The sequence below is a fragment of the Schistocerca americana genome, chromosome 1, assembly GCF_021461395.2.
Source record: "Schistocerca americana isolate TAMUIC-IGC-003095 chromosome 1, iqSchAmer2.1, whole genome shotgun sequence".
NCBI classification, from domain to species: domain Eukaryota; kingdom Metazoa; phylum Arthropoda; class Insecta; order Orthoptera; family Acrididae; genus Schistocerca; species Schistocerca americana.
In genome coordinates, this window is record NC_060119.1 from 182,702,060 (window position 1) to 182,716,543 (window position 14,484).

Here is a 14,484-nt window from a genome sequence, read left to right on the forward strand (position 1 = left end):
GGTTCTACGCAGAATCGGAGAGGAAAGGAATATGTGGAAAACACTGATAAGGAGAAGGCACAGGATGATAGGACATCTGCTAAGACATGAGGGAATGACTTCCATGGTACTAGAGGGAGCTGTAGAGGGCAAAAACTGTAGAGGAAGACAGAGATTGGAATGAATACATCAAGCAAATAATTGAGGACATAGGTTGCAAGTGCTACTCTGAGATGAAGAGGATAGCACAGGAAAGGCATTCGTGGCGGGCCGCATCAAACCAGTCAGTAGACTGATGGAGGGAAGAGTTGACGGGTGTGTTCATTGGCTGAGTTGATGTGTAGGTGAAGGATTAGGTGGGTGAGGGCTATGGATTGTTCAGTTTGGAACTGGTATAGGGACTGATGGAAAGAAGGGTTACAGCCAGAGATGGGAACTCCCAAACCACCTTCCCTATCCTCTGGCTCCTACCCTTATAACCGCCCCCGGTGTAAAACCTGTCCCATGCACCCTCCCACCATCACCTACTCCAGTCCTGTAACCCGGAACGTGTACACTATCAAAGGCAGAGCCACGTGTGAAAGCACCCACGCGATTTATCAACTGACCTGCCTACACTGTGAAGCCCTCTATGTGGGAATGACCAACAACGAACTGTCTATTCGCATGAACGGACACAGGCAGACAGAGTTGGTTGCTAATGAGGATCACCCTGTGGCTAAACATGCTTTGGTGCACAGCCAGCACACCTTGGCACAGTGTTACATCGTCAGGGTTATCTGGATACTTCCCACTGACACCAACCTATCAGAATTCCGGAGATGGGAACTTGCCCTTCAATACATCCTCTCTTCCCGTTACCCACCAGGCCTCAACCTCCGCTAATTTCAAGTTGCCCCCCTCGTACATCACTTGTCACTCAACATCTTTGCCTCTGTACTTCCACCTCGACTGACATCTCTGCCCAAACTCTTTGCTTTTACATATGTCTGCCTGTGTCTGTATATGTGCGGGCGGACGGGTGTGTGTGTGTGTGTGTGTGTGTGTGTGTGTGTGTGTGTGTGCGCGTGTGCGCTCGCGTTTACCTGTCCCTTTTTCCCCCTAAGGTAAGTCTTTCCGCTCCGGGGATTGGAATGACTCCTTACCCTCTCCCTCAAAACCCGCAACCTTTCGTCTTTTCCTCTCCTTCCCTCTTTGCTGATGAAGCAACCATGGGTTGCGAAAGCTTGAAATTTGTGTGTGTGTTTCTGTGTTTTTTTATTGTGTCTATCTACCAGCGCTTTCTCGTTTGGAAAGTCACAGCATCTTTGTTTTTTAATATATTTTTCGCATGTGGAATGTTTGTATCTATTATTCTCTGCGTGTGTGTGGGAGAGGTTGGAGGGGGGGGGGGGGTAATATCTCTCTCACGCAAGTTCAAAAGATGTAATGATTCCATTAAATTTGTGCACATACAGAGTGTAATCTACATTTTGAATGTGAATGTGTCATCTGGTAACTTATCAATTTGGTACATAACTCAAAAAATACACTATTATTAAAAACAGCTATCATCAAAGGGATGAGAAACAACTAATCCCATTGAAATATTGTATTAATTATGTTATAGTTGTAACATGTTAGTGATTAAATTGTTGGTTTTAAGGGCACAACCTGCTGGCCTTCATTACACCAACAATTGTGCAATCACGTTAAACAGCAGGTTTTGTTTTCATTGCTTAATGTTCCTAGATCCTAGTAACGAAATATTGTTATAAACATTAGGAATTACTTTGAGTATCCTAGGGTCAAAGATGAAATCAACTCTCTCTTTGTTGCATGTGCAGCCATAAAGTGGTACCTGAACTTTTACTGCCTAATACATTATGCAATATTGCTATGTAGTAATCACACTAAAGCAATATGCAGGATTTGAATCAAGTCACAAAAGCAGAACGGCTTTTACTGAATTCAGATGGAAAAAGAAATCATTTGAATGAAACAAAACAACGGAAGTTTGACAGTAATAATAAGTGATTTGTCACATGCGAATCATTTTCTAAGAGTCTTTTATGTTACAGATAAATTTTATTTATAGTATTAACATATTCACGGCCAAAAAACACTGAAAAGGGAAAGAAAAGAAAAACAGAAGAGAGGGACAAAAGAAAGAAAGAACACACAGTTGTAGAACCCACAGAGTTGAAGCTGTTGTGTCCGCAGCTCGTGGTCGTGCGGTAGCGTTCTCACTTCCCGCGCCCGGTTTCCCAGGTTCGATTCCCGGCGGGGTCAGGGATTTTCTCTGCCTCGTGATGACTGGGTGTTGTGTGATGTCCTTAGGTTAGTTAGGTTTAAGTAGTTCTAAGTTCTAGGGGATTGATGACCATAGATGTTAAGTCCCATAGTGCTCAGAGCCATTTGAACAATTTTTTTTAAGGTGTTGTGGTAGTTCTCGAAACATAAGTATAGTTCGACTTCTTGAATTGTGATAATATAACAACCTCTTCAATTTTTAAGATCACACTAAGGCCAAAGTACAATTATACTTGGCGTTCCATAAAAAAAATATTTCGTTACGGTTAGGTTGTATGTCTATTCCTAATAACATTTTTTGTCTCATTTAATTTTGGTTTGTATTGACTCCCTCCCTCTCTCTCTCTCTCTCTCTCTCTCTCTCTCTCTCTCTCTCTCTCGTGACATCCGCTGTTTTCTATAGATGTTATGGACATTCAGTTTTTTGGTTTACAAACATTGCTTTTACTGAATAAATTTCCTGGTTACATCTGCAGTATGTATTGCTCAGTTGAGCGCAGTTACAAACTCTGCATTTACAAGAGTAAGAGAACAAAACATCCACAATGTGCAGAACAAAGCAATAAGTTAAATTAAAGAGTAGATTTCTTGTGCACATACCATCAAAATAGTGCTTTCTGTCGAAAGAGTGCAGATAAATAACTATACATTTAATTTCATTGGAATATAATGTTTCCCATAAACTTTACTGTACTGTGCATGTTTTTCAATTCTCATGCTGATGCTAACTAGTAAGTTAGCCAGTGGAAAAATAACACTTCTACACATAACACATGTTTCTACAATACACAAATGAAACAATAATAAGGTGAATTTAGCATACAGTTAACAAAAATCTTGAAGTGAGAAATTGCTAACAAAGTCTACCTGGAGCTACAATTATCCCTGAAGATCAAATAAATCAGATGCAATGACTTAAAAAAGTAACAGCACAGCAGTAAAATGTAAGAGAAAAATTTAAAATCTTTCAACAGTGGATTGTGATTCCACAGTACTGATAAAATATTCAGCAACACAGATATAAATTAAAACCAAATCATTCCAGTTCAATTCCAGCAGATTAACAAATGAATAACGCTGATCGTAATTCTGCTGTAACTTACCAGTTCTAAAATTTAACCACGGCTCTCAATATTTTCTGTAACTGAATACTCATAAATACCTACATGCAGATGTCTCCATTTTTGTTTTGGTTACATTTAATTGTAACCAACAAAGAATGCTGAAATGTTCAAAAGTGTCACACATGATGCTGCATTTAAAGAACTCTCACAAACTGGAATCAGTTACACGAAAGAACACACGAAACTCTTCTGAAGCTGTGTAATACTGGTAAGGCCAAGCACATCTCTCCAGATATGCAAAACTATGTATTAAGTAACGCTGGGCACTGTTACAAGAATCTATCAACACCAGCAAAGCAGGAGAAATCAAATTAAAACTCTACAAGTCTACTAAACTCCTTCACAACAGAAGGAAGGAAAAATTTGGTTTAATGTTCGCTAACAATTTTCACAAAGGAGTTGATGGATTTATCTTACAATGTTGGTGTCCCTCTGCACCACTCCACACAACATGAAGTCAGTGGGTAACAGCATCATAACTCAGCAATTGAGTACTTGAGGTTCCCCCTCCCCCCCTCGTGTACCAGTACACAATATATGAAAGAACAGAGTAACCACCATATAGCAACACTATTACTTAGTTTCCACAATCAACTCTTTTGCAAAATTAAGCAAATTCAACAGAACAACATACTTCTTGAAGAACACAATGTTTTGAAAGAATGCATTGACTTTTTTTTTAATTTTTGAAGATTTTGGAAGTAACAGTGAACTTTCAGCTGACCTTGTCCTCTCAAATGGCAGCACAAAATACAATATGTGTTATGGAGATGGTAAGTTTCTAATGAAGTATTTCTTTTTATTTCATAATCAGGCAAACTGTATAAATATGATCTGATGAATATTTTAAAACAATAGTTCTTGCACTGAAATGTCATTCATAATAACAACACTTCACACTGCAATACAAGTTAAAGATTTCGTGAGATAGGCAAGTATAAGTAAGCAAAATTTTGATGCAGGGTGAAGATTCTGCACAACAAAAAACACATCACAAATATCTACTGGCCAGACCACGTAATTTCATTACACACTGATACTGCATTAATGTACGTAACTTCAAAGAAACATGAGGTTCTGTGTAACACTTTGATCTCACACACTTAATTTTAAGACTGTGCTAATTTGTCGTCTGGTCTGTAAGTAAATGCTACTAGAACACACAACGCACACACGCCTGTCTACACACAACCTGACGTGCACGCACACACACACACACACACACACACACACACACACACACACACACACAAACTTTTCACAGGAGAAGTTATTTACTACAATTCCGTCAAATGTAGACTCCTTATTCTAAGAAAAAAAAAAAAAAAAAAAAGAAAAGAAATTTTTTATCATGTGTTACAACAAACTTTGTTTAGAGACATTTCATAATTATTACAGAAATAGCTCTAAACAAGCCTGCATTCACGTATTTCTTTTCTGAATATCGTCACACCTTGCATAAAAGTCACTACCAATTAACACTAAGTAAAACTTGCCAATTAAGTGAACAAAGTGTCTCTGTAAAACCAGAGATACCAATTCCAATATTGTATAATGCACACATGTGTACAAAATGTTTATATAGTAATATTACATATAGTAGATCCAAAGCATTCTAAAAAATCTTATCAATTCTGTAATGAGTACCAATACAGTTAACACATTGCTTTCTTCTCTTTATTTTCTAGCACAATGACTACTGCAATCTTGCAGAAACAACACACTAAAAAATAAAACAAAACTGAGTACAGTTTTGGCTTACCCTAAGTTTGAAATGAAGAGGGGAAAATAATTCATGGCTCAGCCAAACAAGACACAATGCTCCATTTTCAACCAAAGCCAGCAGACCTTTCACAGATTAGTGACTTTCATATCCGATGGAGCACCTTGTCTCATTCTTCTCAATAACAATCTTCCCTTGTGAGAGTGCAGTACAATCACCACATGGCCTACAGTACTTCTAACTACACAAATATCTTAACTGTACTTTTTTTGCAAATATTTAGAAGGATTTGAAGAGTCTGCATCAAAGCAGTTCTGATAACACAAACTCACACAAAAATGTGTACAGCCATTTGCACACAGTGAATCTACCATCCTACCATTCACTTGCTGCAACTGCACTCAGTCAAGAATGGGAGTTATGCAGCCCTCGTGCACATTTACTTTTAGACTCAACATCCTTTCAATTACAAAAATTCTACAATAATTATAACAAAAGCAAACGAAAAGAGTAATTAGTAGGCACAGTTAGAAAAAACATTTCTAATCAGTTTCAAACTCAGATTCCCCAGCAGATGTTTCTGTACAGACAATGCCATTCTCTGTAACAGTCTGCAACTGTTCAACATCATCAATGCCATTAACTTGTCCATGATCCTCAACTAAATGTTTCTGCAATAGTTCAGGCTGAAAAAAATTTTGAGGACATGATGGACACTTGTATGGACCTTTGTGTGACTTCTTGTGTTTCCACAGGACTGACTGACGAGAGAAGCAGCGGCCACATTCAGAACACGAAAATGGCTTTTCACCTGTGTGGATTCGCACATGCTGTATGAGGTATTTTTCCTTCTTGAATTGTCGCTGGCAGATCTGGCAAGTGATGCCAGGACCATCCCCTGATGTAGTAACATTGGGGCCTTCTTCATCACCATCATCATCATCATCGTCGTCGTCATCATCATCAACTGTAGTGACATCTACATCATCATCTTTCATGGTAATTGTTCCAGGATCACTTCCTTTCATTTGGAAGTTTTGAGCATTTGTTGTTGGAGTGCTTACCATGCCATTTGCTGCTGTACTGCCCCCAGGAGTATTTGGAGTGGTATGGATTTTCATATGCTGTAGGAGATATTTTTCCTTTGAACATTTTCGGTCACAAATTGGGCAACTGACACCACCACCTTGAGGAGTACTTTGAGTGCTTGGTGTGCTTCTATGAATCATTAGATCATCTTGAGCAAGACATTTGTGCCTCCTGAATGCTGATGTATTACTAAATGTTCTCCAGCATGCATTGCACCTGAAAGTCAAAGTTACAAATGATTAAATAGACTGCACATACCAAATCACAAAAATTTAGACATTATGCTGTGAAATACTTACAGAAATAAATGTTACAAAATGAAATAATATTTCAGCAACCTACTGATTGGTGGTTTGATTGGTTAGATTGACAACTACATACATTTGTTCATATCAAGAAATGAAAAAACTATACCAGTTAAATTGAGCAGAGAGATACAGTAAGTCGTTCAGAATAATAAAGAAATTTTAACTGCTGTCACTAATAGTTCAAAGAAGGTGAATCCAGATTTCACTCTAATTAAAACTGCTCCAGAGAGACTTCCCATTTGAAAAAGAAATATATCATATGAGTGAATAAATAAATTATGAACTTCCACTTCCCTCCCATCATTTTGGGGTCTTTGTCATTTAGAAATGCATTCAAAATTCATTTTCGGTACATAAACATTAAAAACGAAAAGTAAAAGCATGAAAAATTACACACAAAAAAATTACACGTAGTTCCTTCATACTACACAAAAGCAGAAAGCAGATGAGAAGGGCAAGTAAAATAAAATTTGTGACAGAAACAAAGCTGCTCAAAATATCTGATCAGGGACGAGAAAGCTTTAGCTAATAGTTTTACGAACTGGTAAGAAAATACAGAGGTAGAAAGACAACTGAAAGCCATAGCAAAGCTAAAATGAACAGTGAGAGAAAAGAGTGAAAATAAATAAAATGTAAAAGATGGACCTTTCTGAAACAAAAAGGAGCTTGCGTAAAGAGAAATAAATACGTAACAGGAGGCATACACTGGGCAAAGAGGCAGAGTAGTTAAAGCACAGGACTTCTTTTTGCAAACAAGTTAGTTTTGTAATCTCTAGATTTCCTACAGTTTTGCTAGCACATTTCAGGCAAATGTTGAGATGTTCCTGTGGCTGTACCAAACCTGAAGCCTTCCTCCAAAGAGTTCACTTCCAATGACACATTAGGCTCTAACCTTCTTACTTTTGGAGACGTGTGGAGGTGTTGTGGTAGAGCACCATGATAGGGAGAATATTTTGGCAAAATTTTGAACCAATCAGATGATAAGAATTCCTCCCCTATAATTAAGTATGTTATGTCAGTGACATGATGAAGCTCAAAGCACAAGATTGGAGCAGTGAACAAAATTTAAATGACATACAGCATAAATTAGTAAATCACATACAGTGTTGCATGACAAGTATTGTGTGAGTTACATGGATAGCAATAGAGTTCTCTGAAATGTGGTAGAATATTCTCAGGAGTGTCAGACCCATTTCGTACCATGGCTTAAGTCACAAGCCTTGGAGAAGAAGCTAAACCTATGTAACAAGAGGGGTACTCATAATACACCAAGTGCAGTATCACAGTTCTTGTGACAACACACTCTTAATCAAGTCCAGTCACCATTCAGTCACCCAGACTGAAATAGTTCTTTTGATTCAGCCATGACCAATTCATCTTACGGCTTTAACCAAATGAGATATGACTTCATCTGAATTAACCTTATAATAATGAAAAATCCAGGATGGAATGTGACAGTATTAAGAAAAGGTTAGTTGCTATTCACAACAGAAAGTACGCTTTTGGCCAACAAGGCTTCATCGGAAATAAACACACACACACACACACACACACACACACACACACGCGCGCACGCACGCACGCACACACACGCACGACCACAGTTTGTGGCTGCTGAGGCCAGTCTGCAAGCAGCAGTGCATGATGGGAGAAGCAACTGGAAGGTGGGGGTAAGGAGGAGGGTGAGGGACAGCAGTGTAGGGGGCGATAAAGTGCTGCTTGTGAGAGCATATAAGGACGAGATAGAGAGAGGATGGGTGGGGGGGGGGGGTAGCAGAAAATGAGAGAAGTAAAAAGACTGTGGGTGCATTGGTGGAACAGATGGCTGTGTAGTGCTGGAATGAAAACAGGGAAGTGGTTAGATGGGTAAGGACAATGACTAGTGAAGCTTGAAGCCAAGAAGATTAGGGCAACGTAGGATATATTGCAGGGAGAGTTCCCACCTGCACAACTAAGAAAAACTGGTGTTGTTGGGAAGGATGCAGATGGCACAGGCTGTGAAGCAGTCACTGAAATGAACGTCATGTTAGGCGGCATGATCAGCAACTGAGCGGTCCAGCTGTTTCTTGGCCACAGTTTGTTAGTAGCCATTCATGTGGACAAACAGCTTGTTGGTTGTCATACTCAAGTAGAATGCAGCACACTGGTTGCAGCTTAGTTTGCTGATCATGTGACTTGATTCCACAGGTGGCAGCTCTACCTTTGATGGGAGAGGTGATGCTTGTGGTACCAGACTGGAGTCCATGCTGGTGGGAGGATGTTTGGGACAGGTCTTGCGTCTGGGTATATTACAAGGATATGAGCCATGAGGCAAGGGGCTGAGAGCAGGGGTTTTGTAGGGATGGACAAGGATATTGTGTAGGTTTGGTGGGATGCAGAATATCACTGTGGGATGGTTGGGGAAGGGTAGTGGGTGGGATATTCCTCATTTCAGAGGTAGTCAAAATCCTGGCGGACAATGTCATTCAGTTGCTCCAATCCTGGCTGGTACTGAGTCACGATGGGAATGCTCCTCTGTGGCTGGACAGTGGAACTTGGGGAGGAGGTGGTTGACTGGAAAGATAAGGCACGGGAGATCTGTTTTTGTACAAGTTTGGGAAGGTAATTACTGTCTGTGAAGGCCTCATCGAGACCCTTGGTAAATTTTGAGATGGATAGTTTGTCACTACAGATGTGATAGCCTTGGGCAGCTAGGCTGTACGGAAGGGACTTCTTGGTATGGTATAGGTGGCAGCTGTTGAAGTGGAGGTATTGTTGGTGGTTGGTAGGTTTGATATGGACGGAGGTACTGATGTAGCCATATTTGAGGTGGAGGTCAACAATGAGGAAGGTGGCTTGTTGGGTTGAGGAGGACCAGGTGAAGTGACTTGGGGAGAAGGTGTTGAGGTTCTGGAGGAATGTAGATAGAGTGTCCTCACCCTCAAACCAGATCACACAGATATCATGAATGAATCTGAATCAGGTGAGGGGTTTGGGATTCTGGGGTTTAAAAAGGATTCCTCTAGACAGCCCACGAATAGGTTGGCATAGGATGGTGCCATGTGGGTGCCCATAGCTGTACCCCAAATTTGTTTGTAGGTAATGCCTTCAAAGGAGAAGTAATTTTGGGTCAGGATATAGTTGGTCATGGTGACTAGGAAGGAGATTGTAGGTTTGGAATTAGTTGGGTGTTGGGAAAGGTAGTGTTCAACAGTGATAAGGTCATGTGTATTAGGTATGTTAGTGTAAAGGGAAGGGCATCAACAGTGACAAGCAGGGCACCATGAGGTACAGGAACCAGAACTGTGGAGAGTTTGTGGAGGAGATGGTTGGTACCTTTTATGTGGGAGGGTAGATCGTGGGTAATAGACTGAAGGTGATGGTTTATGAGAGCAGACATTCTCTAATTGGAGGCACAGTAACCGGTCATAATGGGACATCTTGGGTGGTTGGGTTTATGGACTTTAAGAAGCATGTAGCAGGTAGGAGTGTGGAGAATGGCAGGGGTGAAGAGAGAACTAGACTCCAGGTAGAGGTTCTGGGATGGATCCAAGGATTTGAGGAGAAACTGGAGATCCTGCTGGATTTCTGAAATGAGGTCACTGTGGCACAGTTTGTATATGGATGACTCTGACAATTGGCGAGAGTCCTTATGCTGGGTAATCCTTGCATTCCAAAACAAATGGTGAAGCCTTTGTCAGCAGGTAGGATTATAAGGCCAGGATCAGTTTTTAGACGGTGGATTGCAGTTTGACCATTATAGCTCCACTTAGACAGCTGCCACCCATTCTGTACCAAGAAGTCCCTTCCATACAGCAGACCCACCTGTGGCCATCACATCTGTAGTGATGAGCAGTTCCCTATCGAAATATACCAACGGTCTCACTGAGGCCTTCACAGACCGTAATTACCATTACAACCTTGTACGAAAACAAATCTCTTGGGCTGCATCTCTCTAGTCACCCACCACCTCATCTAGCCTCCAAATGGCACCCAGCTGCCCTGATCTCTCTCTACCTCACCCCGGTACGCTCCCACCAGCAGCATTTTACTGCCCCTCCACCTCTACCCTGCTATCCCTACCCCTCACTGCCCAAGCCTCTTCCTTATCCCTGCCACCCAGCTGCTTCGCCCATCAAGTGCAGCTGCTTGCAGTCTGGTCACAGTGTAACCACAGACTCTCCACTCTATGGTGAGTAGCAACTATCCTTTTCATAATATTGTCATTAACCTTACAATAGGATGTTAAATACTAATCACTATTCCTTCCTATAATATCAATTTACAGGTCTCCATCACAATTAAATTTTTGCCTCCCCCTACTTCCTTTTATCTCACCACACATTATGTCAATCTCGTAATTTTTGGATGTATAAACTTTTATTACTATAATGTGTGTTGGCTTCATGTGCAACTTGAGTAGTGTAATGCATTCATTATGTGGTTCACAGTAGCTTTCTCATGTTCCTATTTTCTTATTCATTATTAGATCTACTGCTGCAGTAACCCTATCCAATTTTGTATTTACATCCCTATACTCACATTATCACAGGTCCTGTACTTCCCGGCATTGCTATTCCCACTATATCTAACTTCAGTTTATGTATTTCCCTTTTTAAATTTCCAAAATTATCTATCTCATTAAGAGATCTAAAGTTCCACACCCCAACTTCTAGGATGATAGTTTTACTTCTCCTGATTACAACATTCTCCTCGGTAGTCCTCACCCAGGTATATGAACAGGGAACTGTTTCACCTCTCTAAATTTTTACCAAAGAGGATGCCATTATTAATTCATACAACCGAGCTGCATGTTACTGGAAAACATAATGGCTGTTTTATATTCCCTTTCCTTTCAGCCATTTGCATTACGAACATAGTAAGGCTATGTTGCATGATGTTACACAGTCAAATTAATCAATCAACCAGACTGTAGCCCCTGCAATTACTGAAAAGGCTGCTGCCCTTCTTCAGGGACCATAGGTTAATCTGGCCGCTCCACAGATACCCAACCATTTCAATTGCACATATGGTACAGTTATCCGTATTGTTGAGGCATGCAATCCACCTCCCTTGGAATATCCATGGTTCATGAGGTGTGATGCATCGTAGTTCCCATAACTGTACATCTTATGTTAGTTCTTCCAAGATGAAATAAGGCTTCTTTAGCTTTCTCTGTTAACTAAATTTTTCCATTTTCTTTACATGTAAAATACTATAAAGGTGGCAACGATATATTGATAAATTTACAGAATATATTGGGCTTTCATAATTCTGCTTTCTATATGTTTTTACTGGTTATTGGATGTAAGTAACAAATTTTTTCCACTCATTCTGTTGAATAAAATTTACAAAACTAAGAGTCATTAAGTATTTCTAATATCAGATTGATGCACAACACAAATGAAAGATAAGTAAGACACTACAAATTCCTAAATAACAATTCCACAGTTACATTTCACTTTTTATGGTTCTGTACATCAACTGGTAAAAATGGAACCCTTATAGGATCACTTTGTTGCCTGTCAGTAAGTCTGTCCTACTGTTAAGTTTTTTTTTCTCAGGAACTGATACAGGTAGCACAATGAACTTTATGTTGCACACTAAAGTCTACTGTTCTCAGTGGTGTAAAAAATTTTGAGCTGCCAAGTCAATGCAATCAAAAGATATGGCCACATGTCACATATTTTGATACTCGCAAACTCATTCATCAAAACCTATAGGTAAACTTCTAGCAGGGAAGAATGTACCTAGAAACCGAGAGGCTGCAGGAGGGAATCTCATTTTGGCCATAGACTTTTCAGTCTTCGTTTCAGCCTAGCCTACACCTCTCAAGATGCAAGGAGTCACCAGAAACAATATGGGGTTTGAATTCCATATTAAACGGTAAGTCCCCTTTCCCCTGTCGGATAACTGGAGTAATTGCTGAAATGGTGCCCAACAGAAAGACTTGCCCCAGGTCATTGAGCGATATGAAATTATTGTCTATATACATAATTAAATTTGTACAGAACCCCCAGAGCACAAGTCCTCCTCACACTTGTCCATCATATATTTCTTTTTTACTAAAATTTCAGGGTGGCAGCCTCATTATCTAGTGACAACTTTCATTCAAGTCAGCCAAACAGCCATGCTACAACCTGGAAACATCATCATCACTGTGAGCAATGTTAAATGATTTTCAGTTTTTTAAGAGCAAATATATTCTTACATTGGAGATATTTTCTGTTAGTATTTAAACTGATATTTTTGAAGATCATTCATTTGGGCCATGCTTTAATTACATAGAAATGTTAATATCATTATTTCTCACTATTATTTGTAATCTGCAAGTATTACTTTCCCTCTGGATCTAAATTAACATAAGCACAGTATAATAAACCATCTCTATAAATTTCCTTAACTTTAAATGCAATACTACCTATACAAACTAAACATTTATCTTTAAAAACTTTTGTAGATATACACTACCACAGATGTTTAATACAATAATTCAAACTGCATATTCCTGTCTCAAACCTCCCTACTTTTCTTATTTTTATTTTATTTAAAATCCAATATATCAAAAGTATCACTATTTTACCTCCCAATATATGTTCGGCATTCATATCACTCAACTATTTACTGAAAAGTTGATACATTGATATTTCCTAAAAGATTGCAATCTCTAATAACCCGACACCACAGTCAGGACTATTTTCTCAATATTTTCATTAGTCCACTTAATTCAGAGGTTTTTTTCTTCCCTTGATCAAGATAATTATCTCACAAGTTGGAGCCTGTAAACCTGTTCAACCATTTCAAAATGAAACAGCACAATTATGTTTATCTGCACACTTTCTGGTTCACAATTTCCACTGCACATGAAAAGGCACTACAATTTCACTGGCTCTCCAGAATACTGTTTTTTTACTTTGGTGTACATTTTACATGTATCATGACTAACACTGACCATATAATTATTCATTTCTGTGCACTGGTTGGCTTCAATTACAAACATGTCAGTAACATGAGGGGGGGGGGGGAGAGGAGGGAGGGAGGGAGGGAGAGAGGGGGAGAGAGAGAGAGAGAGAGAGAGAGAGAGAGAGAGAGAGAGAGAGAGAGAGAGAGAGAGTGTAGAAGTAACATAAACAGTCAAAGATCACATTGAAACACTTAACAACAGAGAGCAAGAGAAGAGATCATAACTAATGGGGACTGTACACAATGTCACAGAAGTGAATGTATATTCTCTTGATTCCCTCTGCATTAGTTTACCTGCAGTCTTGACTGTTGACTATGCAGTTTCTAACATCAATATATACAAAATGAGAATTTCATTGATTTCATCAGCTATGCTCCTCTGCCTATTTTGCTCCTCCGCTTTTTTCTTTATCTGGCCCATCCTTTATTCAAGTTTTGAATGATTTATTGGCTGCCCTGCCTGTCATTGAGAAGAATTACCCTGTGTCCCTTCGTGAATTACTCCCCTCTAGCTCCGAAAGTATAAAATTCCATTTAGTCCTCAAATACCTCTTTCTTATCAGTTCTACTGGCGCATATGAAGTACTAAAGTTTTGTTTTTCAAGATTTGGTGTGAATCTAATTACGTTTTTATTACGCCATATCAAAACTCGGCAATGAATCCCTTGTTAAAAATAGTAAACTGCCAATCATTTTCAACAACAGGGAGCTGTATTCACCTTGTAAATTTTACAGATCATGTGGTTTTAAGAATTTGTAACACACATGAGTAGTTTCCTGAAAACACTTCATTTTGTGTGTGTGTGTGTGTGTGTGTGTGTGTGTGTGTGTGTGTAAGTGAGTGAGTGAGTGAGTGAGACAGACAGAGAGAGAGAGAGAGAGAGAGAGAGAGAGAGAGAGAGAGAGATCTTAACTGTAATACTGCTCTCAAAATCACAGCCAGATTAGTTAAACAGAACTATAAAGCAGTGTTAGGTGCAGCTTTTGAGCTTTGTGGGACATAAAAATAAATCTGAAAAAAGTGTAC

The 14,484-nt window shown here is 39.5% G+C and overlaps 1 protein-coding gene across 4 annotated transcripts in view; it reads right to left on the reverse strand.

Moving 5' to 3' along the window:
• Positions 1–4,729: 4,729 nt before the first annotated feature.
• LOC124618569 (zinc finger protein 184-like) overlaps positions 4,730–14,484 on the reverse strand; it is a 160,926-nt gene continuing 151,171 nt past the window's right edge. For 3 of the 4 annotated variants that reach the window (XM_047146162.1, XM_047145399.1, XM_047146885.1), the window contains one exon: positions 4,730–6,423. In XM_047146162.1, the coding sequence (XP_047002118.1) occupies positions 5,661–6,423 (763 nt within the window). In that variant the 3' untranslated portion in view covers positions 4,730–5,660. The remainder of the gene's footprint in view (positions 6,424–14,484) is intronic. The other variant, XR_006980546.1, reaches the window with a different exon arrangement.